This window comes from Cibotium barometz, chromosome 49, assembly GCF_041138505.1.
Source record: "Cibotium barometz isolate CiBa-2024 chromosome 49, ASM4113850v1, whole genome shotgun sequence".
In the NCBI taxonomy this organism is placed as follows: Eukaryota; Viridiplantae; Streptophyta; class Polypodiopsida; order Cyatheales; family Cibotiaceae; genus Cibotium; species Cibotium barometz.
Genome location: NC_141094.1, coordinates 24,327,049 through 24,352,009, shown reverse-complemented (window position 1 = coordinate 24,352,009; position 24,961 = coordinate 24,327,049). Strand labels below are relative to the sequence as shown.

Genomic DNA, 24,961 nt, shown 5'->3' with positions numbered 1-24,961 from the left:
AAGAAACTCGACGGAAAATTAATACAGAATTCTTGGTACAATGGAAAGATTTGGATGATTCAGATTCAACTTGGCAAAGTGATGAAGATCTACAACAGTACCTAGAATTACTTCAGGAGTTTTTTCGTCAACAACAGTCACTTATATAACCAATACGGATCTCCAAGTGATGTAGCAAGATTCTCTCCTCACCCTACCAATCAAGTGTACACTACCAGTCTACCTTGCCATATTTTTTAGGTCTCTCAACAACCCCATATGGAATACTGAGTGGACACGAAAGTTGCGAAGTATTGCAGGCATTTGGGATCTTCGTTGAGCAAGATTTCTATTTTCTTTTAGCATTTGGAATTTTTTTCTCAAAGTGGGGAGGGAGGGAACTCGTACCGTACGATATCGTAAGAAACCATATCGTACGAACTCTACGGTACGAATAGGTTTGTACCGGTACGAGAAACAACCATGCACCCTACACAATATGGTTTTGTGCCTGGAAGTAACATTGCCAATGCTTACATTGGCATTGAATAGGTGAAATATACTCAACAGGATGTACTCATAATGCAAATTGACATAAAAAAAGCATTTGATACAGTACAATGGCAGTTTATTGCCAATGTCATGGAAAATATGGCCTTTGGACCTAAGATGAGAAGTATTATTTAGTGGCTCTATGAAGGAGGAACTGCTCCTTGTATATTACACAAAGGTCTCTAGGCAAATCAATGCGACAAGGTTGTCCCCTCAATGCATTGCTCTATGCAATAGCCACTCATCCCATGCTCTTATTATTGGACAAACTGCTTATAGAGAACAAGCTACATGGCATACAGATTTCGGATGTAAATCACTTTGTTAGCCAAGCTTATGCGGATGACTCATTTTTCTTTCCAAGGAACCCTTAAGATGATGTTAAAATAATTATGGATGCTTTGGTCCTGTTCATAGTTGCCAGGCGTTTCATGAAACGCGTTTCATAAACGTTTCTTTCAAATCCCAGACGTTTCAAAAACGTTTCATACAAAACAGGGGAGTTACAGGCCCCAAAATTTGTATATAAGTTTATAATATGTAAAAAATATGTTGCCTTCTTTGCAAAACAATATTAAACATGCATCATTTACACATTAAAACATGTTTTCAAGTCAAAACTAGAGAATCTCGGTAAAAAAACGCTTAAATTGTACAGTTTCCACGTGGACACAAATGAAACGCATTTCATTCGTATGAAACGTTTACGAAACGTTTCGTTTCATTCAAACTGAATGAAATGCGTTTCATTGCAACTATGGTCCTGTTTGGTCTTGCGGCAGGCTTGAAAACTAATTTTGTTAAGTCCAACCTTCTTCCGCTTAAGCATTGTGATTGGCACTCTATTCTTTGGCCGGGCCAGATAATTTCACCAGAACATATGGTTAGACATCTTGGGTATCCTCTTGGCTAGAATGTCCCTCTGAAGAGAGAATGACAATGGGTATTGAACAAGCTAAATTCAAACTTCAATATTGGAAATTATCTACCTAGCCGTTATGAGAATTAATGGCTTATATTCAATTTCACTTGTCTCTTGTTCCGTAGTCTTCAACAGATTTGGATAGTTTCATGTCTGCAACATTAGCATGTTTGTGGCGTACTAAGATGGACAGAAAACCCATTAGGCTACTCAAAAAGCATTTGGAGTGTACTCCAAGTGTCACGTGTACCCATGCACTGTGGTACACGGTGACAAACTGGCTCATCAACAGTGCAAGAATCATGTACAAAAGTAGTACCTTTAGGATATATTTGTCGTATGCCATGACCCCTTTGTGAGCCCAGTCCGGGACATGTCATGCACGAGCTACGTAGGTCAATCTCCCAACCTTAGAGTGTCGGTCAGTCCTCTTAACCCACTGTGGAGAATTCAGCAAGTGTTCATCATTCAGATGCATGTAGATATCAGCCATAGAGTAGATGCATTAGAAGCATGTAGTTGCATTTCATGTAGAAGAAGGCAGCCCTATCCTTGCAAGGGGTACTTAGTACCCCTAGCCACCCTTTAAGCTCAGCCGACAGCCTTTTGGAGGCTAATGGAGGCTAATGAGCGGTCGGCCAGGTCCTTGTGGACTTGGGCCCCAATCGGCCAGGTTTGGCAGCCAGCCAACCAGCCACCCGACCAGAAGCTCGACCTATTATCTCAGCCGACCAAGCATTTGTTGATAGTCGTGGCATTTATTGCTGGCTTCAGGCTGTAGAGGCAGCCGACTTGCATCATGTGGGCATACAAAAAGGCAAGGCCTGCTCAGTCCCGAAATATGCAGGTCCACATCAGAGATTATCATCAGAAATCAAGCATGTATGCTTAGGCTCTTGCTTGTGCATACTTACAGCCATACTTGTGCTCTCCGCCCAAGGCAAAGAAGCTCAGTCTCTTCAGGAGTATTTAGCACACCTACCCTCAATCTCGGGCCGGTGTATTTCTCTCGAAGATAGCTTCATAGTTGCCTAAAGCTTATGCACCATTCTGCCCAACGTTTGGTCGCTTTGTCCTTGTGTTTGGTAGTCAATCAGTCAATTTGTCCACTCAGTCTTGTGGACACAGTTCAGCTTGTATACGGTTCTCCAGAAGAAGAAATAAAGAAAATACTCCTATTTGCAAGGGGGTTGGGGGGGAGGGAGCGCTTTCAGTGGGTAATTTGCGACCCCATCTGGTGTCGTCTCTACTACATCTCTTTCAGATTCATATATGCTGTTTTAAAGGATTGCTAAAGACTCACTAAACTCAAGTTTAAAGAAAGGCTTCGTTGTTTCACACGGTCCTAGCTCGGAGCATGCTACATTTGTATCAAAGCTTGGGATGTGATTCAACCAGGCAACCTAGAGTGAGAGCATCCTGTGGATAGTAAAGTAGAGAACGAGAAAAACCACTCACCCATCCACAATGGCATCAAGCTCCGAAGACATCACTAAAGAAGAAGAACCATTCGAAGAAACGCTTCCGCAAAAAGAAGACAAAAACAACCAAAAGCTAAAGGAGCAGATAAGGCAACTCCAGCTTCAACTCGATAGAGTGCCATGTCCGGAATCAACTGCTTTTTTCTGTTGTTCATGTCGACCCTTTTTCCTTCTTCCGTAGATCACTTTACCAATCTTTCAAAGATTCTTTTGATCTTGGAGAGCTCTCTTTTCTGCAGCTCGAGATGTTTTCCCACTCTATCTGATCTGAGTCGAAGCAATCCCTCTAGGACAGCTATGAATGTACATTACTTTATTGATGAAGCAAGGGTTTCACTATAATAATTAAAAAATGTGTGCGCGCGCGCGCGTGCACGCATTCTCTCTTCAACTTGTTCGTTGTTCATCATTCACTGACCATTGCCCTTTTCGCTTCTCGTCAAGCTTTTCGTTGCTAATCGCCATCTTTTGTTAATATAGTCACTCAAAGTTTATTCAGGCAGTGTCTTTTGCCACTCGTTCCTTGCTCGTCGCTCATCCTCAGCAGGGAGGCGTGTACAGTCACCATCAATCGCTTGTTTCAGTTTCGTCACCCGTTGTTAGCCGCTGTTTCTACAGAGTTTCGATACTCACAGTTCACAGCTTGAATTTTCGCATCAATTCTGATTGAGTTGTCTGTTACCCTGTTCATCACTACTTGTTTGCAGTTTACCCTTCGCTATACACTGTGTTGTGTTTCTTTTTCAGATGGCATCTAAACCCTTGTATTCAGAAGTTGTATCTCCAAAAACTATTGCATATCACAGACGAGCAGATAATATTTCCAAGCGCCCCAAGGTCTCAACTCGTCAAGCAAACCCCACTGAATGTGAAAATCCAACACTTCAAACTTTTACAAATATTTTTCATGAAGGATTTTCAGCCATTAAACATGCTTGGGGGGATGCACCGCCTCCAGAATTTCGTGTGGCAGTTCCAGCTCAGGCTTTGTATACGCCCCTGATGGATCTTGCTCAAAAAGTGGTGGTTCTTTTTTTCCCTGGTCACATGCCTGCTACACCAAATATTGGACAATGGCTTAAAGCATTATTGGGAGGTTGTTTTGTGCATGGTTGTTATATAGAGGATGGTGGTTTTTATGAGGTTATTTTCACAGATCCCAAATACAAGAAAATGTTACTGAAAAAATCTCCATTATTCTATGGTCAACAGCTTGTTCATGTTTATCCGTGGTCACCAACTAATGATTACCAAAGTCTCGTAAGGCATAAATGCCCTGTTTGGGTTGAAGTCAAAGATCTTCCTCTGTACTATCAATCAGCATGACCTTATTTGGCTCAGTCAGTTGGTAAAGTGGTATGTCCACCCCACTCATATGGTACTGTCCATAAATTCTGCATTTTATGGGATACAGATAAACATACTCTGGAATGTGTGGCTTTGGATATTCATATGGAAGGGATGCCAACCCAAGAGGGTTTTTTCCAGCTTAAATGGGGCAAGTTCGCTCGTTCATGTTTTGCATGTGGGAAATTTGGACATATGGGAAATTTGGACATATGCAATCTGGGTGTCCTTCAGTTCTATGCCAGACTCCTGCAACAGCTATACCTTTGGAATCACCTCAATCAACTATCAATGCACAACAAAACAAAGGAAAAATTTTAATGCAACAACAGAATGCTTTGTCAGATGATAACGGTAAAGCCAAAGTAACAGTTGCTCCGGGGATGCCAACCCAAGAGGTTTTTTTCCAGCTTAAATGGGGCAAGTTCGCTCGTTCATGTTTTGCATGTGGGAAATTTGGACATATGCAATCTGAGTGTCCTTCAGTTCTATACCAGACCCCTGCAGCAGCAGCTATACCTTTGGAATCACCTCAATCAACTATCAATGCACAACAAAACAAAGGGAAAATTTTAATGCAACAACAGAATGCTTTGTCAGATAAGGGTAAAGCCAAAGTAACAGTTGCTCTTGTGCTTCAAAAAGACAAAGAAAAGCAAGATTTGCAATCTTGGCAGACACCTTAAAAAACGATGAAACCAAGAATTCTGGTAGCTCAAAATTGGACAGAGGGGTCTAATATTGCTAGTACATCCTTGTCTACTCCATGTTTCATGCATGATGTCTCAGGAGAGTGGGTAAAATGTGGAATGTGATTATGAATGGTCGCTCTCTTCAAGGGCAGACAGATGCAATTTTTTAGCCTTTTATGGCAAGTTCACATGCACTTTCTGATAATGAAGTTTCCCAGCTTCCAAATAGTGGAGGTCGTGCAAGAAATCGGGCACCGATTTCTAACATGTAGATGCCCTTATATCATAATCATGTTTTGTAAATATGTATATACCTCTCAAATGTTTTATAACATCCAAGGCCTCTGCAGGTTAGACAAATAGAGGCTTCGGTGGGATTACATAAATAAAAATCATCCTCATATGGTTTGTTTGCAAGAACACAACCAACATGCTTTTGCTGGAAGGGAATGTTCTTTTGCAGGATATCACATCTTTTATGTTGGAACTTGTCACTTTTCAAGAGTAGTCATGTTGATTCGCCATGAACTTCAGCCATGTGTTGTATATAATGATCCATTAGGAAGATGGATAGATCTTCAATGCCATGTAAATGGAGAGATTTTTGAATTTGGTGGGGTATATGCATCACAGACTTCTTTGATGAGAACTCAAACATGGGAAAAATTGAGAGCTTACCCTTGGCTTCCAAATGCGTTTGTCTGTGGAAATTTTAACGACTCTCCTGAATATGAAGATAACAGTGATCACAAATCGCATATGCTTGGCTCTGAAATTCGTCAATGGCATGCTACACTTCGATATATGGGAGCATGTGATTTGTGGAAACACTTGAACCCTGCTATGCAAGGGTATACTTTTCATCACAATGCTATTACTGATTATTGGGCTCGCCTCCACAGATGGTACATGTTGAATGCAAATCAATATGGTACTTTCACTTGCAAAATGTCTATCGACTACTCAATATGTCTTTCAGATCATTATCCATTGTGGACGATGCATGTCGACAATGGATGTACAACTCCCACAAAAGAGATTGCTCTTGATTAACAATAGCTATTTGAAACATCAACTTTTTGTTGATTTGGTGGCTTATGCAATGCATCCTTTGAAAATGCATATGCTTGTTGACATTGACATGGTCTGGCGCAGATTTGCCAGGCCATGTCACATGGTAGATGGTTTTTGGGAAAAGAAAGACAAAGTCAAGGATGCAAAATTAGCGATTCAACAACTCACTGAATGTAGTCATCAAAGAAGTCTTGATGATTCAGAGCAAGAGGAATTAATGCGAGCAGCCATTTGTCTTAAGAAAAATGATGAAAGAAAGCTGCAAAAGTGGCAGATCAGGTCCAGACAAAAACCTATGAAAGACAGGTTGCTCATTCAAAGGATTTTTTAAGGACTTACATGTTTCCAGGACTCTACAATGCATTCATAGAGTCAAGAATCAAGATGATTGTTGGATTGACAATACACAGCAATTAGAAAGGGAAGTTTATGGCTACTTCAGTAACCTTTTTGCTGCCCCCAATGAATCAACTCGAAGAATTATGGATGCACGACACTAGTTGCTTTGCAATGTGAATAGAATTCTCTCTTGTCAGCAAGCATCTGATTTGGAAGTTGAATTCACCATGGATGAATTACAACATGCATTGCACGATTTGGGCAAATGGAAATCCCCAGGCTAGGATGGACTCACAGTAGAATTTTTCTTGCTTTCTGGGATATGCTGAAATTTGAGTTGCTTTTCATGATCAATTGCTTCCCAAAAAACATCTCTGTGAAAAGTTATGAGATCGGAGACCAATAACCCTTATGCCTATAGTTTACAAATTGGTTGCAAAATGTTGGTTAACCGTTTGAAGGATATTTTATATAAGGGTCTACACCCTGCACAATATGGTTTTGTGCCTAGATGGCAAATAATGGATAACATTGCAAATGCTTACATTAGCATTAAATATGTCAAATATACTCAATAGGATGTACTCATAATGCAGATTGACATAGAAAAAGCATTTGATACAGTGCAATGGCAGATTATTGCCAATGTCATGCAAAATATGGGCTTTGGACCTAAGATGAGAAATATTCTCTACTGGCTCTATGGAGGAGAAACTGCTCGATGTATATTACACAAGGGTCTTTCAAATTTCTGGTCTCTCAGCAAATCCATGAGACAAGGTTGCCCTCTTAGTGCATTGCTCTATGCAATAGCTACTCATCCTATGCTCTTATTATTGGACAAACTGCTTGCAACATGGTATATAAATTTCGGATGTGAATCACTTTGTTAGTCAAGCTTCTGCGGATGAATCGTTTTTCTTTCCAAGAAATACTCAAGACGGAGTTTGATGAGCATTTTGTTGCTCAACGGGACAAAGAAATAGGCCAGGTTGTATGGGAAGGCGGAGTGGAGAATGGTATCTACAAACTCTCAGCACTCTCTTCTCTAACAGGCACTCAGATCGGTGAATTGTGGCATTTCCATTTTGGCCACTTGAATGTGGATGCGCTGCGGCGGGCCTTTCGGGACCAAATGGTGGTTGGCTTGTCAGATGTTGGCAGCGAGCAGGGACACTGTAGTTCTTGCATTCGTGATAAGCAAGACAGGGAATCTTTTCCGAAGCAGGCTACTACGTGGGCTTCAAAACCTTTGGATTTGGTACACACTGACTTGTGTGGACCTATGCAAACCCCATCCTTGAGAGGTTCTTTGTACTTTATGCTACTTGTTGATGATTGTAGCAGATTTACATGGGTTTATTTCCTTTCCCAGAAGGACCAAGCTTTTGCTCAATTCAAGCAGTGGCATGTTATGGTGAAGAAGGAGTCTGGATTGCAAGTGAAGACCCTTCGGGCTGACAAAGGAGGAGAGTTCTCTTCTAATGCTTTTGTGCAGTTTTGTGCGAAACATGGCATCAAGCGAGAGCTCGCCAATACAGGTTCGCCTTTAGAGAATGGAGTAGTTGAGCATAAGAAAAGGACTGTGGTGGAGATGGCGACGACGATGCTAGAGCATCGTGATCTTCCTCGTCCACTTTGGAGAGAGACTATGGCTACAACTATCCATATCCTCAACAACCGATCTCCAATGCCTTCAATACCAAAGATGACTCCATTTGAGGCTTATTTTGGTAGGAAACCAGATGTCTCCCATTTCCGTGTATTTGGGAGTGATGCCTATGTTCACATTCCAAAGAAGCAGAGGGGCGAGGTTGTTGTCAGCTGAGATGTTGTCTTTGATGAGCATGTTCCAACTTCCACTGTTGATGAGCCGCCACTTCGTGGAGAACCAGATGAGTCTGAGGATCATTCCCAGTCTATTGTTCCAGCTAGACAGCCTCAGTCCATTGTAGAGGTTAAGCCCGAGGCAGGAGATGAACCCCTGCAACAGGAGAAGGCTCCGCGTTCTGTTCAAGTACCAAAGTGGTTGTTAAGCACAAGGCCAGACTTGTGGCTAAGTGCTATGCTCAGCGACCTGCATCAACTATAAGGATACTTTTGCAAAACAGCAAGGATGACCTCGACTCGAACAGTTCTTACCCTTGCCTCTTCTCAACGGTGGCCCGTATATCAGATGGATGTACAATCTGTGTTCCTTATTGGTGACTTGCAAGAGGAGGTGTATGTTGAGCCTCCAGGCTTTGAGGTTCCAGGATCAAAGAGGATGGTTTCCAAGTTGCGGAAGGCCTTATATGGTCTTATGCAGGCTCCCAAGGCTTGGAATCATAAGATTGATTCCTTCTTTCTACGGGCAAGTTTTCAAAGATCAGTTGTAGATCCTAGCTTGTATCTCTTTCAGGAACGCAGTTTGGTCACGTTGATTATCCTTTATGTGGATGATCTCATTCTCACTGACGGTCATGTGAAGCACATAGCAGTGACGAAGGCTACCTTGTCAAAGATGTTTGAGATGACCGGCTTAGGCTTACTTTATTTCTTCTTGGGATTGGAGATTTGGGAGACCCAAGAGGGGGTCCTTTGTTTCTCGGCAACAGTATGTTCATGAGTTGCTGGAGATCTTTGGGATGGAGAACTGCAAGCCTATTACTTCATCGATGGGCCCAAACACCAAACTTATAGTGAATGATCCTTGTGAGTAGGTTGATGCCTCTCTGTATCGGAAGCTTGTTGGTTCATTGCTTTGGTTGCTGAACACCAGATTGGACTTTAGCTTTCCCGTGGGGCTATTGTGCTCATTCATGCACACGCCTTTGAAGACTCATTGGGACGCAGGATTGCGGATCTTGTGATATCTGCAGGGTACGAAGCATTTTGGACTCTTCTATGACACTAGAGAGGGAACAATGGATGGAGTCAGACTCCAAGGTTGGAGTGACTCAGATTGGGGAGGAGATCTAGACACGAGGAGATCTACATCAAGCTACGGATTTACCCTTGGCTCAAGAGCTTCATGGAGCAGCAAGAGGCAGCCAAGTATTGCCTTGTCATCTACAAAGGCAGAGTATCGAGCTGCTTGTGGTGCTGCTTGGGAGGTTGTGTGGCTGCGGATGTTGCTTGGCGAGATTGGGTTTCCATAGAAGAAACCCATAGTCATCTAGTGCAATAATTAGAGCTATGTAACTATTGCTCGGAACCCGGTCTTCCATGCTCAGACCTAGGTCTTCCATGCTCAGACCTAGCACATAGAGATACAATATCACTTTGTTTGTGAGAAGATTTTGGCTGGTGAAATCTTGCTTGTTTATTGTTCGACGGAGGACAATGCGGCGGACCTCTTCACGAAGTCTCTACCTCAAACTATGCTCTGTCAACACTCCAACTCACTGGGGTTGGTTCCACATCCAAGAGCTAAGAGGGGGTGTTAACAGTCATCTCCTGTCTCCACACAGTGAGGGCCTTTGTTGTGGGTGTGCCTGCCCAGGAGCCTTTCTCATTTTTTTCCATTTTTCTATCTTTTCCCTTTTTTTTTTCTGATCGTGGGACAGTTGTGTGCTGGCCGACTCCTATTGTACTGGCCGACTATTGTTCTTCTTCTGGCCGACTGGTGATGTCCTGGCCGACTAGTTTTTCTTGGCCGACTGGCTATTTTGCTGGTCGTGGACATACAGTCTATTGTCGGCTGCTCTTGTGCTGGCCGACCAGCACTAAACGGTGGTATAAATACCACCCTTGGTCCCACACTTCCCGTTGTATCGGATTCATGTGTATATGGCAGAGTTTATACAGCTTCTCTCTCTCTACACTTCTGTGTTCTGTTCTCTACAGCACTTGACTTATTTTTCACTATCGAGAATCCTATCCCTAGTATCCCTAGCGGTGAAACCAACTGCCTCCGTGCGTGAAGAAGATGAAGCATCTGTGTCCAGAATCTCCAAGTGCACAAAAGCTAGAGTCTTGTCAGCTACAGCTATAGCTGAAGAATCAGCACTCTTCTTGGTACTCCACTTAGAACATTTCCTCCAAAAGTGACCTTTCTCGCCACAATTGTTATAGGTCCGCTTGGCCTTCAAAGCATCAAGCTCTGAATCAGGCTTCTTCTCAAAAGACTTTCCTGCTGAAGACTTCCCTTTGTCCTTATTGCTGTTGTTACGGCCTTTCGACCGCTGGCCAGTCAAGGCCTCAAAACCTCCGCCCTGTGGAGGATTCGTAAAACGCTCTTCCTGGTCTAAGACCATAGGCACAAGTTCCTCTCATGTGATGGTGTTGAGCCTCCCACTGGTGATCAAAGAGGAGTAAAAAGCTAAATGTTGAGAGGTCAGACGAGACAACAAAGTGATGGCCATGTTCTCTAAAGATATCTCCTTCCCAGCCTAAAGAACCTCCTGCTGTGAAGAGCCTGCAACTTGTTGATGTGCTCCCGCATCTTCGAAGACTTTGAAGGATTCATCACCCGCATCTGCACTTCCAAGGAAATCCGCTTCATGGGTGATACCCTGTTATACAGAGAAGCCAAATGCTACCAAATCCCTCTGGTCAGCGTCATATGTTTGATATGATTAATCACCTGTGGTATGCAATTAAGGAAGATGAAAGCACGCACATGGACATTGACACGATCCCACAACTATGCCTGAGCCTCCCGTTCTTTCTGGGTAGAGGGTAAAAGCTCCCCGTTCTCCAACTCCGTTCGTGGAACACCAACCACAATGAAATCAGCCAAGTCATAAGACTCCAAGACATACTCTATCATTACCTTCCAAATGCCATAGTTGGTCCCGTCCAACTATCGATCCAACAGGAATGTGGGGAGAGTAGAGATCTTCACATGCTTCTCAGCCATCTCAAGCAAATCTGCCATCTCAAGGGTTCACAAGGTCTTGTGAAGGGAGGGTGGGTGGGTGGGAAAAAAAATGAAGAGGCTGCAAATAATATGCAAGGTGGCTGTCCAACGGTGATGGCTGCCTTCTACCCGATCTCCAAGTCCCGAACAACCCAAGAAATCTCCAATCAGCACCACAAATCAGTAAACCCTCAAGCCCTCACTGTCTCCAAGCTTTAAACCACTTGCGGCTCTGATACCACGTCGGAATGCGCAGCGAAAAAATTAGACAAGTGCTGTAGAGAACAAAACACAGAAGTGTAGAGAGAGAAAAGCTGTATAAACTCTACTATATACACATGAATCCGATACAATGGGAAGTGGAGGACCAAGGGTGGTATTTATACCACCCTCTAGTGCTGGTCAGCCAGCCTAAAAGCAGCCGACAGCAGACTGTATGTCCATGGCTAGCAAAATAGCCAGTCGGCCAAGACATATCACCAGTCGGCCAGAAGAGAAACAGTAGTCGGCCAATACAGCCACACAACTGCCCCATGACCAGAAAAAAATAGGAAAAAGATGGAAAAATGGGAAAAAATGAGAAAGGCTCCTAGGTGGGCACACCCACAACAAAGGCCCTCACTATACAGACAAGAGATGACTACTAACATTTGGATAAGCTCAATTTCAAACTTCAATATTGGAAATTATCTACTTGGCCATTACATGTTCGATTGAGAATTGTACAATCCATCATAATGGCTTACATTCAATATCACTTGCCTCTTGTTCCCTAGTCTTCAACCGATTTGGATAGTTTCATGTCTACAGTCTTAGCATGTTTATGGCGTACTAAGGTGGACAGAAACCCATTAGGCTACTTAAAAAGCATTTGGTCTGTACTCCAAGAATGCATGGTGGCCTCAATATACTCAATTTATACTTTCATGCTATTGCAACAAAAGCTTCTCTTCTTCTAAGCTTCTTGGAGCAAAAACAACCCTGGCTTTAATGTTATCGAGACTTGTTGGAGCAATGAAAACTAGAACTTTTGGACATTGGATGATCACTCATGCTGAGGCTATATTTGGATGCTTACAGTGGCGCATTCCTGGATGCCCATTCTCTACAAAACTGATTCAAGACTGGCAAACTCTCATGGCTCGAATAAAATGGTCTAGTAGATCGCCTAATCAAGGCAATTCTCTTTGCAGAGGATGTACTGAATGATGATGGTTATGTTCTTTCTTTCCCACAAGCTATGGCCCTTTACAATCTAGGTTTACATCATAGACTCATATGGCGAATCATAGCTTCTTTATTACATGATTTTCAGCTTGTACCTCCTCTACAATTGAGTCATACCCTGGATGATTGGATTTTGGTGAGTCAAAATGCGGGCTGTCATGTGGTGCCCCTTTGCAATCTAACTGCAGCCAACGCATACAAATTGCTTCTTCCTCCTCCTTGAATACAAGCTCACGAAAACTCATTATGGCACATTGACAAGTCTTCTAGGTGGTGGAGGGTGGCTCTCCTGAACATCTCGAAGAGTAGATTACCTCTCAAACAGAATGTCTTCTTTTGGAGATGCCTCATTGGTGCCTTACCAGTTGGCAATTTTTTGGCTCAAAGAAGGCCAGAATTTGGATGCACTTGGCCATATTTGTACAGGCCCTTTGTGAGCCCTCGTCCGAGACAAGTCAGCCAAGGACCCACTGCAAAAGGATCATGGTCATGGACCAGATTTTGGGCCCTCTGGTCCATCTATCATGCAAGAAATCAGCAAATCTTTGCTACACAAGATATTCCCTGTTTTGCTTTCTTCAGGAGACCTCTTCTTTTGTCTCTCAAGGATTCTTTTGACTTTGGAGTTCTTCCTTTGCATCAGCTACAAGTGTTCTTTGAACTTTAGCTGTCCTGCTTTTGGATAGCTGGTTTTGTAACTTCCCTTCTGTTTCTTGTATTCTGATTGTGGGGTTTCCTCTCCACTTGGAAGTTTCCCACTTGTAATATATAGTGTTACAAAAAAAAGTGTGTTTAAAAATGAATGTATGTGTATAAAAATAAAATAAATGAATGTGTGTGTGTGCGCGCGCGCACGCGTGCGCTCGTATACATACATAATGTGTACACACACACACAAGCACACATACACACATAATGTGTGTATATGATGTGTATGTATACACACACGCATATTATGTGTAAGTATATATATACCTAGATGAATCCAAGAACATGCCCAAATTCACCTTTTAGGAATGTGCATGTTATATACTCATGGTAGTCAACCCACAAGACTATATAACTATGTATAATACACACAAACACACACACATTCTTGTGACTATGCCTGCAGGTGGGTGACACCCGAAGACCTACTGTTTAATGAATATGATTCACCCCTACGAGTCTATCATGTTCATTATTTACTATATTTAATGGTGTAAATTCATGCTCTACAACATTGCTCTAGCCTTCACACATGTTTAAAGTTCAGCCACATCAATTGCTCAAACAAAACAATTTGCCTTTGAGATCTAGGTTGAAAAATCACCTATAGCGGGTTTCCATCTTGTGCACCACGGATCCCTTAACCACTCCACAATATCTACACACACAGGCTTATGCTTCGGCTCTAGTCCAAGCTCAGCCCCAACCTTAAAATCATTCATCTATGGCTGATACAATTAATTACATGACTACTAACTAGCATGGCAACTCTTCAGTAAAAACATTAGCAGAGAATTTCAAATGGGAACTTTACAAGTTACAACACAGCATCCTAAAACAACAGACCTCGTGTTCTCTTCTGTAGTTCTCTTCTGTAGTTCTCAGCCGGTTTGCACTCCGGTATAGATGGCCAGAAGCAGAGACCGGCAGTCTTATCAGAAGGAGCTTCCAGCTGCACGAAAGAGAAACAGCCCCTAATGGCTCCCTCCTTCGGGATCCATGCCACCAACCTCAAAAAGCTCATGCTCGCATCCACACAGTCAGGGAAGCAGAGTCCTCTAGCAGAGCCAGCCCATCCCCCCACGTTGCCCAAAGAGGCAGCCCTGTGCAGTCTCGTCCTTACAGAACTTCCAGCCTTGCCCTAAAAATATGAGATCGTATTCTGCACACAGCACCACACGCTGCCTACAAGGACCCTAGTCCTTGAATGTCATAAAAGGGCTGAAGATTAGAATCTCAGTTCCATTTCCACACTTCTGCAAATATGATCACTCATTGCAAAATGTGCAGAAAAGTTGGAACTTCAGATCCAATTTTTGGAGACATTCGAAGTTAATGATTTTTAAGAAAAAAACATCCTGGTATGAATTTAAGGTAATTACCAATGATGAACTAAGAACTAAATCCATCAGCAGTTTTAGGAAATTTCCAATGAACTAAAAACAAAATACATTAGCAAACAGTATGGCCAAGACTCCCACCAACGCTGAACCATCGCACCCTATCAGCTTCTTCAGCCAGTAGAGTGATGTATAAGCATGTGCCCTCACAAGCGCACACGCACACATACAAATTTTAAGCACAGGCTTGTGAAAAACACATATCTGTATGTGTGTGAAAATGTGTATGTATATACGTTCATTTGTGTATGGCATATGCTTGCATGTATGTGTGCATACTCATGTGTTTGCATGTTTCTGTGTATGCTCGCATGTATTTATGCATGGAGAATAGATGATAAATTACAAACCTGTGACTAATGCTCAGTGGAAGATGGACATTCTCCACCGCCCTTTGCTGCTTTTCACGCTCCTCTCGCACCAATGCCTGAACACCAGCCAAGCAGAGGCACTTTCAGAAACTTTTTTTGTTGGACATGTACAGCATTCTGGTTAATTCCTGCAGGTACTAAAAGGACACGGTTTTACTCTGGACGGCTAAATGTTACCTCTATGTTGTACACAAAAGGACGCTGTCCAAAATTGACTTCAACTCTGGGCATCAAACAACCATATTGTTAGCAAATGTATCTAAACACCAGAAATCAGTAATCAATATTATGAGCAGATTCCCCAAAAAAATCCATCCTCCTCAACCCACTAGACAAGCATGTACATAGCACATTATGGACCACAGACCCATGATAGCAATCAAAAGGAGGACCACATATCAGGATTCATAGGCAGCAAATCCTCCATCCCACATCACACCAATCTAATGAAGTTTGCAGCCATCTCACTCCACATGTATGCCTCACATAATCCCAGTACATACAGAGGATACCCGAAGTTAAGGCACAACAGAGGGAAGACAGCAGCTCCCATGGCCATCGAAAATTCCACATCCATATGGTTTGTGATTTCAATAGAGTACAAAATAGCAAGTATGCAAAAGAATGGCTGAAGATGGACGAATCAAAATGTGAAAGCACAAAGCAAGTAATCCATACCTTTCATTAGGGCTATGCAATCCAACGGAGGGATACAAAGGATATTTCACATCTTTAGCATGAAACCCAACAAGCTTTCCATTCTTTCTGCAGACCAACACCACAGTGGTCTTTTCAGCCAATTACAACCCGTGAAACTCTTAACAGGAAAGCTCCAAAAAAAAACCTCTTTTATTATGCAATTGTAAAACCAAAGCAAAATTTGGAGATCAACAAAGGAGAATCCATTAAACATCCCTTCACAATGTCCCTTCAACAACCACTTCTCCAACAAAAGCTGCCATATCATAGGGGAGATGGCTCATCCCAAGAGAGGGCAGGATCAGGGAGCCATGGTCCAGCCCCAAATGGAACATTCTCTTCCACAGCCACCCTCAATCCATACTAAAAACACTTGATATCATGAGCTGCTTAATGGCTGCTTGCAATTGTTCAATGAATCCACAAATCATAAAACTTCTAGAGATAGATTACTGTGTTTCCAATACATGGGACTATAGCAAACGTGTTAGGTGTTTCATGAAACACATTTCATAAACGTTACATACCTTTTGGAAATGAAAACCCCAGATCTGGGTTTCAAACATTAGGCAAACCTTGTACAATGATAAGACATACACTGTACACATCATCGGTTCCATCTCTCTCTCATATTCTTGGCCTAAACAATAAAAGTAGACTCCTTTTCATTATTAGCAGACTAAAACACTAATCAACACTCAATGTTGGCATGCATACTTCTCAGCTGCCAAGACGGTGCATCAATTAAGGTGCCTCACCAATCATATCCATCAACTCATACAAGAGTCTGAGTGTACCTCTGTCACTTCCATCCCACACTTGGATGCCATGGACATACTACAAGTTTACAACAACTCAAGTGCAAGGCCCTAAGCCTGGACACTGGGCATTTTGTGAGCCCTTGTCCAGGGACGAGTCGCCAGCATACCGCCAAGGGGTAGTCAAGGTTAGTCTCATGTACATCCCCCACACGTCAATATCGTGCCATTCCTGCACACATCGTAACCCTCCTGTATGATGTAATGCATCATGTCGTCCCAGGCACTTACTAGGCCATTGATCGGGTGCCCCTCTAGGTCAAATGTGTTGTTCTGGGTGTGTGCAAATCCTCAGTCATGGTCCTAGCAGCACCTCAGTGCAAGGGGCAATGGAGTCAAGGTCTTACATAGGCTCTGGACAGCTGTGGCAACCCAAATCGGAGGTCATGGGCACATTGGGTACCCACACCCATGGGCACGAGGTCCAATGGGTAGACGCCCAAGAGATGAGGCATTTTTACCAAATTTCCAGCACAAGACTTGTCCAAATTTCAAGTTGGCCAGCCCTACAGAGGTCAGCCTGGCCTACAGGCCCTACGTAAGCATGCACATCCAGTCCTAGCAGTCACCTCACCAGTCACTTGCACACATATGGTTGATACAACTGTCGAATTCAGTCCTCAACCATTAACACAAGGATTGGGAGGTCCAAACCAGTTGTGTTAATGGTTTTTGAGAACGGCCAGAAGTGGGGCAGTCAGTTGGTGCTTATGGGCAGCCAGAAGTGGGACATTAGGGCTACCAGAAATGGGAGGGCCAGTAGGCACATAGGGGCGGCCAGAAGATAACCATTGACCAGCAACAGGGTAAAAAGCAACCAGCTATGGCATGAAGGAGGCCGGCCAGAAGGCTGTGTGCAGCGGGGCATGCAGTGACAGACTCAACCACATGTCCAAGAGATAAAAATATAAAGAGAGAGAGGGGAGAGAGAAAAGGAAATGGGGATCTTGCACAGCACACCACATTGAGCGGGAACAGGCCCCGCTCCCTTTTAGGAATTTATTCACGAACAATCCACGGGCACGCTGGCCAGGATCAATACAATCAATGAATACAAAACAAACAAATATGCCGATGTAGGATATCCAAGTCGATGACGATGTCGACGTACAAGATCTCTAAAGTCGGGCACACCACGGGGATGACCCACAAGTATCTCTCACCGGGCTAGTACCAAATCCAAATATCCAAATCTAAATCCAATGAATCCAAGTCCAATGAATCCAAATCTAAGTCCAAGTCCAAGTCCAAGTCCAAGTTCCATGTTCATGTCCAAGCTTCATGCCTAACCTATATGTCCAAGTTCCATGTTTATGTCCAAGCTTCATGTTCCATGTCCAAGCTCTATGCCCAAGTTCTCCATGTCCAAGCTATATGTCCAAGTCCAAGAAACACTCGCTCATCCCATGAGTAATCTCCACAACTCCTATAGCCTTGTCCATGAAGAAAACCATGGAAAAGCTCTTTCTCGCAAGAAAACTATATAAAACTTGCTTTAATGGTTTTTGGGCGATAAAAACATCCAAAAAGCAGTTTTTAAGGTTTTTGGAGCAATTTTAGGGTTTCTGAAATTTCTGTCCGTACAGCTCTGTACATGCATCCGTATCGCCCATGCATATGCCCATACAAGTCTAGGGCTATTTGTACATCTAAAAAGCAAGTTGGAGAAGGTGTTGATGGCGAAGAAGAAGCTCTACATGATCATAATGATGCCCACACACACTCCACAATCTCCTTTAATCTTCAATGATCTTATTCATGGTACTACAAGAGAAGTCCAATCCTTTTTATACTTGTACGAGACCCTGCTTTTTGCCAAAAAGCCTTCATGCTTTTGCTTTGCCTTTTTACGCTTTGCTTTTCTCTTTTTGCCTTTGCTTTTGCTCTTTTTACTTTTATTAATAAAATATTACTCAACTTTTGGTGCTTTGCTTTACTGGCTTTAAGGCCTTTCTTTGGCCTTAGAGCTGCTTTTTGAGAAAGCGCCTTTTAGCTTTTTGGTCCATCTCAATCTCCTCTTTCCAATGGTGCCCTTGGCTCGCGGTCAACCCTGTTTAACTTTTTGCTTTTTCTTGCTTTCTAACCAAGAATGGTGCTTTTTCTTAATCGGTCCTTATGGACCTTGTCCCCATGTCTTCTTCCACCTGTCTGGTGTCCGGGCATGGATTTCATTATGTGAAATAGAGCTAGGAGGGCCAAATAGTTACAACGTGCGCATGAAAAAGCATGCCGAAATCACCATAACTATTGAAGGTCTCCTCAAGCATCTCCACCTTCACACCAAAGGGGAGTTTGTTAGATATTCGAAGTCTAGTAGGTGGAAAGCTCTCCTAGGTGTGAACACCCTCTATATGTGTGTACTTGGTATGTACTATGTGCATGTGAACACTCCCTATGAGTCATAGGATAAGTGTGCCGTGTGTGTGTGCGCGCGCGTGTGCACGCGTGCACGTGAATTTGCATCCTTATATGCCTCGCAAAACTCTATGGAACGGGCAATCATGTGGAGGTCACTGGCTACTTATCCGTGGATTGCAAATGCCTTTTTGTGTGGGGACTTCAATAATTCTCTGGCCTTTGGTGATAGCACTTCTCACCATATGCACATGATTGCTACTGAAAGACGTGATTGGGCAAATGTCACATGCACTCTGCACTCAGTGCATGGTGACAAACTGGCTCATCATCAGCAGTGAAACATTTGCACATTATTAGAACCCAGTAGGATGATATTTGTCGTATGCCATGACCCCATTGTACATCCTCAGACCAAGATAAGTCAAGCACGAGCTACGTAGGTCATTCCTCAGCCTTAGCGGGTCAGTCAGTCAGTCAAGTCCCTTAACCCACTTAAAGAGAATCATTCATGCATGTAGAGTCAGTAGAAGCCTTAGGGTTTGCATCAGAAAGCACTCTACATTTTGCATAACATGCATTCATATGCATGTGCATCATTTAGAACATCACAGAAGCCTCATAAAATTTACTAGGATTTATCTAGTATTTTTTCAATATTTTATAGTATTTTATTAGCATTTAATGCCATTTATAAACATAAAGTTTATTAAATTTATGACCAGCCAACTTGACCAACCCCTAACTTGTATAAATAGGCTTGCATAGTGCTTAGAAGCCCATTCACTCTTCAGAAGCTAGGCGCCTTTCATCCTCAGCCTTAGGGGCATCCACGCTTGCAGCCATAGACTCATCCAACCCCTTGGAGCTTCTGCGTTTGCTTCTCCAGCCTTGAGAACCTGCGTTTTGCTTCAATCAGCCCTCGCAGTCCAGCGCAGCTGTACAGCATTACTTGTACCTCAACGCAGCAGTCCAGTAGACCATTCAGCAGCTCAGCAGTCCTTGCAGATCGTAGGCGCAGCCATTCAGTACTTCCACAGGCCCCAAATCAGCAAACACATCTGCGTTTTCTGCATATATCACAGCCGGCCTGTGTACAGTTCACTACAGCTCTGCGTTTTCAGTCATACAGCAGTCCTACAGCAGTCTACAACCTTCTATGCATCATCCACACATGCTCCAGTCACCTGGTGAAGGTAACACAGCATTCATAAGCATTTTCAGCATATTTTCATAGCTTAGAACAGTCCACTACAGTCCCTTCTCAGCCTCAGGTGTGCAGCCCTTCCTCATGCCCTTGGGAAGAGTGCATAGGCTCGAGATCAGTTCATTGTGGTGTTTCTACAGCCGTGTACAGTTCAGCCAAGCTTCGGATCCTCCGAGATCTTGCGTTTGGCTTATCTACAGTCCACAGTCATTCTCTATAAAGTAGTAAAGCAAATACTATCTCGGTAACGGGATACGGAGCCCTTCAGTGGGTATTTTGGGACCCAATCTGGTGTACAGTTCTCATCTTTCTCTCTCATATCTCTCTAAAGTTAGAGGTATTAAAGTGGATTGCTAAACTCACCAAACTCAGGATACAGAAGACGGTGTGAGCATTTGTGTGACAAGATCCTCCAATAAGAAGACTTCCGCTACATATTACATTGGTATCAGATTCATCTTAGCGTGAGGGCATCCTTGGATGGTCAAATTGCGTTCCAGCACGACCACCGACTTCAACATCATGTCTACAAAAGAGAGTACTCATCAGCCGGAAGACGTCTCCCCCGAAGGAGGCCATGCTCTTCCGTCTACAACAAACACCATAGCTCTTCTTAAAGCTCAGAACCAGCTGCTCATGGAGCGTCTCCAACTCTTGGAGGCAACAGCAGCACGTCCTCCTCCGCCTCCAGAGAACCCGACTAAATCTCCATCTTCTTTCAGATGGAACAACAAAGGAGAGGGGATGAGGCCCGAAGGAGAGAAGAAAAAGCAGAAGCACAAGCAAGAAAACAACAAGAAAAAGCAGAAAGACGAGACTATGAGGAAGCCCAACGCAAGATCGACGAAGACCGGCGTCAGGCTGAACTCGCCGCTCGAGAGCACCAACGTGAGCTTGATCGAGAACGTATGTTACTCGAGCACCAACGGGAAAGGAGGCCATACACTTGAGGTATCAGCATCTCTCCTCAGTTTTCCCAGCCATAGGTGCCACCAGCCCGCAATCCGCAGCATTGACTACCGTCATTCGCAGTCAACCAAACTTCAGTAAGTATGATGGTAAGTGTGATCATTCACCAGTTAATCAATTTATTCATCAGTTTAATGCTCATTTTCCATTAGCTAGGATCACAGACCCACAGGATAAAGTCCACGTAGACAGCTCCCCATCTCAATGGTGAGGCAATCACTTGGTGGCAACATTGGTCTAGTATTCATAAAGACCAGACCACAGGTGTCATAGCCTTTGACCGGGACATCTTTGTCCATGACCTAAAGAGCAGATTTCTCCCGCCCCAGTACATGACCGGTCTGGCAGATGAGTTCTATAGACTCATACAGAACGGATCCCCAGTGCTTCAGTTTTCCGGCAAGGTTATCACTTTAGCACAACAGTTAGGGTTATCTGCGCAGGCCAAGATGGAGCAATTCATTCGTGGATTGGATCCTAACATTCGGTTCACAGTTCGTAACTTTGAACCCAGTACATATGACCGGGCTCTGACTCTCGCTCAGAATGAAGAAATGAAGATGAACGGAGGCAAGACCAAGCAATCATCACAGTCCAATACCAAACCCCAACAGGGGAAGGGTAATTCGTCTTCTAAAGACACTAAGACAGACAACAGTCCTAGCTCTAGTTCAGGGGGTAAGAAATCCAAGCCTAAGAAGACCCCTGAGAAAAAAGCTCAAGCAGGCATCACTGGAGGCTATCTTCCTCCAAAGGAGCAAAAACAGTATCAGTTAGAAAACCGATGTTTTTTATGTCATACCATTGGGCATGGTAAGAAGGATTGTCCAAAAAGGCAAGCGGAGCAAGCCTCCAAAGAGCCTTCTGCCACAGTTGCCACAGTATCCCCTGCTCCTTCAGACCCGCCTGCTACCACCAATGCGGTTCAGATCTTACCTTCTATGCATCCCATGCCATCTGTGGTACTTGATGCTAAGCCGGAGGGTGAGGCGACAACCACACAGAAAAGCCTGATCTGAGCTTATGGCTCTGCCAAGGGCCGACAGTTTATAATCCTTTTTGACATGGACAGTTCTGAGGACGCCATCTCTTCCCAGTTGGCTACCAACATGAGCTGTACCTTAGTGCCCTATCATTTGGAGGTAGACGAGTCTCCTCTTTTGGGATGTGACATGATCTTAGGAATCCAGTGGTTTCGTCAGTATAAAACTATTCTCAATTGGGGACAAGACACCTTTATTATCTCTACGGGTTTTCCTGAGCCTGTCATGATTCAGAGGGATAGGAGCATTCTTGGCGTTCCTATGATTTCTCATCTCCAGGCCCGACGAGCTATGTGCAAAGGAGCAGAAGGAGCATTGATTTATGCTCAGACGGCTTCTATCTCATCGATAACCGCTGTCTCATCTTCTTCAATCCCTCAGTTGGCAGATCTCCTTTCTCATTCAGACATTTTTAAGGATGATCTCCCACCCAGTATCCCACAGTTAGCAGAACCTCCTAGCAAGTTTCCCTCTTGTCTTTCCAAGACTTTCAAAGGCAAGCTAGAACAGTAATCAGTTCTCAAACATTTGAAACCTGTTCCTTATGGATACATTTTCACAGTCACCACAGACCACCAAGCACTCAAGTGGCTCCCGACGATGCCAAGTGCCCAGTCGAGTGATCAACACACCAGACAAGATCAGCTCTTCCACCAAGTTGGAGGAATGATCAAGTACATCCCTGGTCAATATAACCCAGTAGTAGATGTTCTTAGTAGAAAGACCAACATCCAAACCAATCAGGAGTCTACCATTCTTAACATCTCTAGAAAAGACTTAATTACCATAGAAGATCAGTATGTCGATTCCACAAAGTTTGGTACTCAACCTAGTTTGGCCCTCAATTTTGAGCCTGGCCATTATTCAGTTCACAGACAGGCATGTAAGTTTAGACGAGATATCCACTTCAAGGAAGGGGATTGGGTCTCTCAGTGCATCATGAAACAAAGATTGAAACAAGTGGGCAAACATTGTCCCAAGCTTTCATTCCATAGTTTTGGCCCTTTTCCAATAGTCAAAAAGTTAAGTGATGTCTCCATGAAGTTAAAATTGCCTACCAGTTGGACAATGCATGATGTTTTTCATCGATACCCTATTGTAGAGAGAAGCCAAATGCTGCCATATGCCTCTGGCCAGCGTCATATGCTTGATATGATTGATTACCTGTGGTGTGCAATTGAGGAAAATGAAAGAACAGACTCTGGCATTGACACGATCCCATGACTGTGTCTGTGCCTCGCGTTCCTTCCGAATAGAGGGTAACTCCCCTTCCACTAACTCTAGCCGTGGAACCCCAACAACAATGAAATCAACAAGGTCGTAAGACTCCAAAACAGATTCCATCATTACCTTCCATATGTCGTAGTTGTTCTTGTCCAACTGACGGTCCACTGGGAACGGAACGTGGGGAGTGTCGAGATCTTCACGTGCTTCTCAGCCATCTCAAGTAAATCTGCCATTGCAGGGGTGTAACTGAAAAAGGGTGTGTGGGTGGGAAAAATGAAGAACTAAACCTGCAAGTGGCTATCCAGCAAATCAGCCCGCCTTCCTCTTGCTTCTCCCCTTCTCGTACGGCCCAAAACAGTCCACCAATCAGCAACAAAACAGTCCCCCCTCTTGCTCACACAGTTCCCAACATCTTCCAAGAGCCTAGTGCTCTGATACCATGTCAGAATATGCAGCGGAGATGGAGACAAGATCTGAAAACACAAGAGCAAGTGCACTGCAGAAAAACACAGCAATAGAGAGAGAGAGAGAGAGAGAGAGAGAGAAAGGCGTATAACTCTGCTATATACACAAGAAAATCCCGAATACCGAATACAAAGTGTGTGGGGGCTAGGGGCCATTTTATATGGCCCCTATGATCCAGTCGGCCAGTAGAAAACCAGCCGACAACCCTCTGTAGGTCACCCGACTGCTGCAACATCAGTCGGCCAGCATACAGACCAAGTCGGTCAACTACAAGAGGGGCGGGGAGCAGCAGCAGTTGAAACCGGCCTTTAGAAATACGACGGGCGGTGAAACAAACACTCGCACACAAAACACTTCATCACCCATGGGAACCTGGAAAAGTAAAACAAACAGGGAAGCTAGAGTGCTCCTGCAAATAGTACAAGGACACCGATTGGCCCCAAAACACAGTGGTGCCCCTTGCGGTATTTCTTTACTTGAACAAAATTTTGAGTACATATTACAACTCGTAGAATCCTCTACCAATAGGATCCCTTTTAGTTTTTCACCCAGGACTATCCAAATAAAAACTCTCGCTTAGTACAGCAAAGCATTCTATAGAGAAGGCACACCTGTACGACACCTCCCTGCTTGAAAAGGTCTTCTCCATCTCAACCATGGATCTCACGAACCCTTTCCCAGACAGCAGTAGGGCTGTACCAAACCATATGTCCTTCCTATAGTCACAGCCTGCATGTAACCTCGAGAAAACTATAACCTGTTCACATGAATCCAGAGACATGCTTTCCACACGAAACCAAAGACCTTTATCTGATAAACCATAGACCTGTATCCATAAACCATAGGCCTGTATCCTCGATACCAAAGTCTTGCTTCTTCTCGAAAGACCAATGTCATGTTTCCATGACAGATAAATCCACATATGCACCATCGATCACGATGCCAAAAACCCATAGACCCGCTTTTATCATGCTGGTCTAAGCCTATCCAGTCTAGCTGTGGAGATGCCTCAGCGATGCGGTCTGTTCCATGATGCAAGAAAACCCGCCCGCTTGGCTGTCACATGCAAGGAACCTACTCCACGACCTCCAGTCCCTGGCCAAAATCACTGTTGTGTGCCCATCCTCTGCACCGCTTTCCCACACCTAGCGTCCATCTGACTGCCCAACTGGCTGTCCACCTAACTGATCGCTTGCCTAGCTGCCCACCTATCTGGTCACTGGATGCTGGTAGTCCGTGCATA

General features: G+C 43.8%; 1 protein-coding gene across 4 annotated transcripts in view; it reads right to left on the bottom strand.

Moving 5' to 3' along the window:
* LOC147610415 (ran-binding protein M homolog) overlaps positions 1-24,961 on the bottom strand; it is a 93,559-nt gene that overhangs the window by 61,105 nt on the left and 7,493 nt on the right. For all 4 annotated transcript variants that reach the window (XM_086786642.1, XM_086786645.1, XM_086786643.1 and 1 more), the window contains 3 exons: positions 15,614-15,700; positions 15,113-15,158; positions 14,915-14,991 (listed from right to left, as the gene is read on the bottom strand). In XM_086786642.1, the coding sequence (XP_086642768.1) occupies positions 14,915-14,991; positions 15,113-15,158; positions 15,614-15,700 (210 nt within the window). The remainder of the gene's footprint in view (positions 1-14,914; positions 14,992-15,112; positions 15,159-15,613; positions 15,701-24,961) is intronic.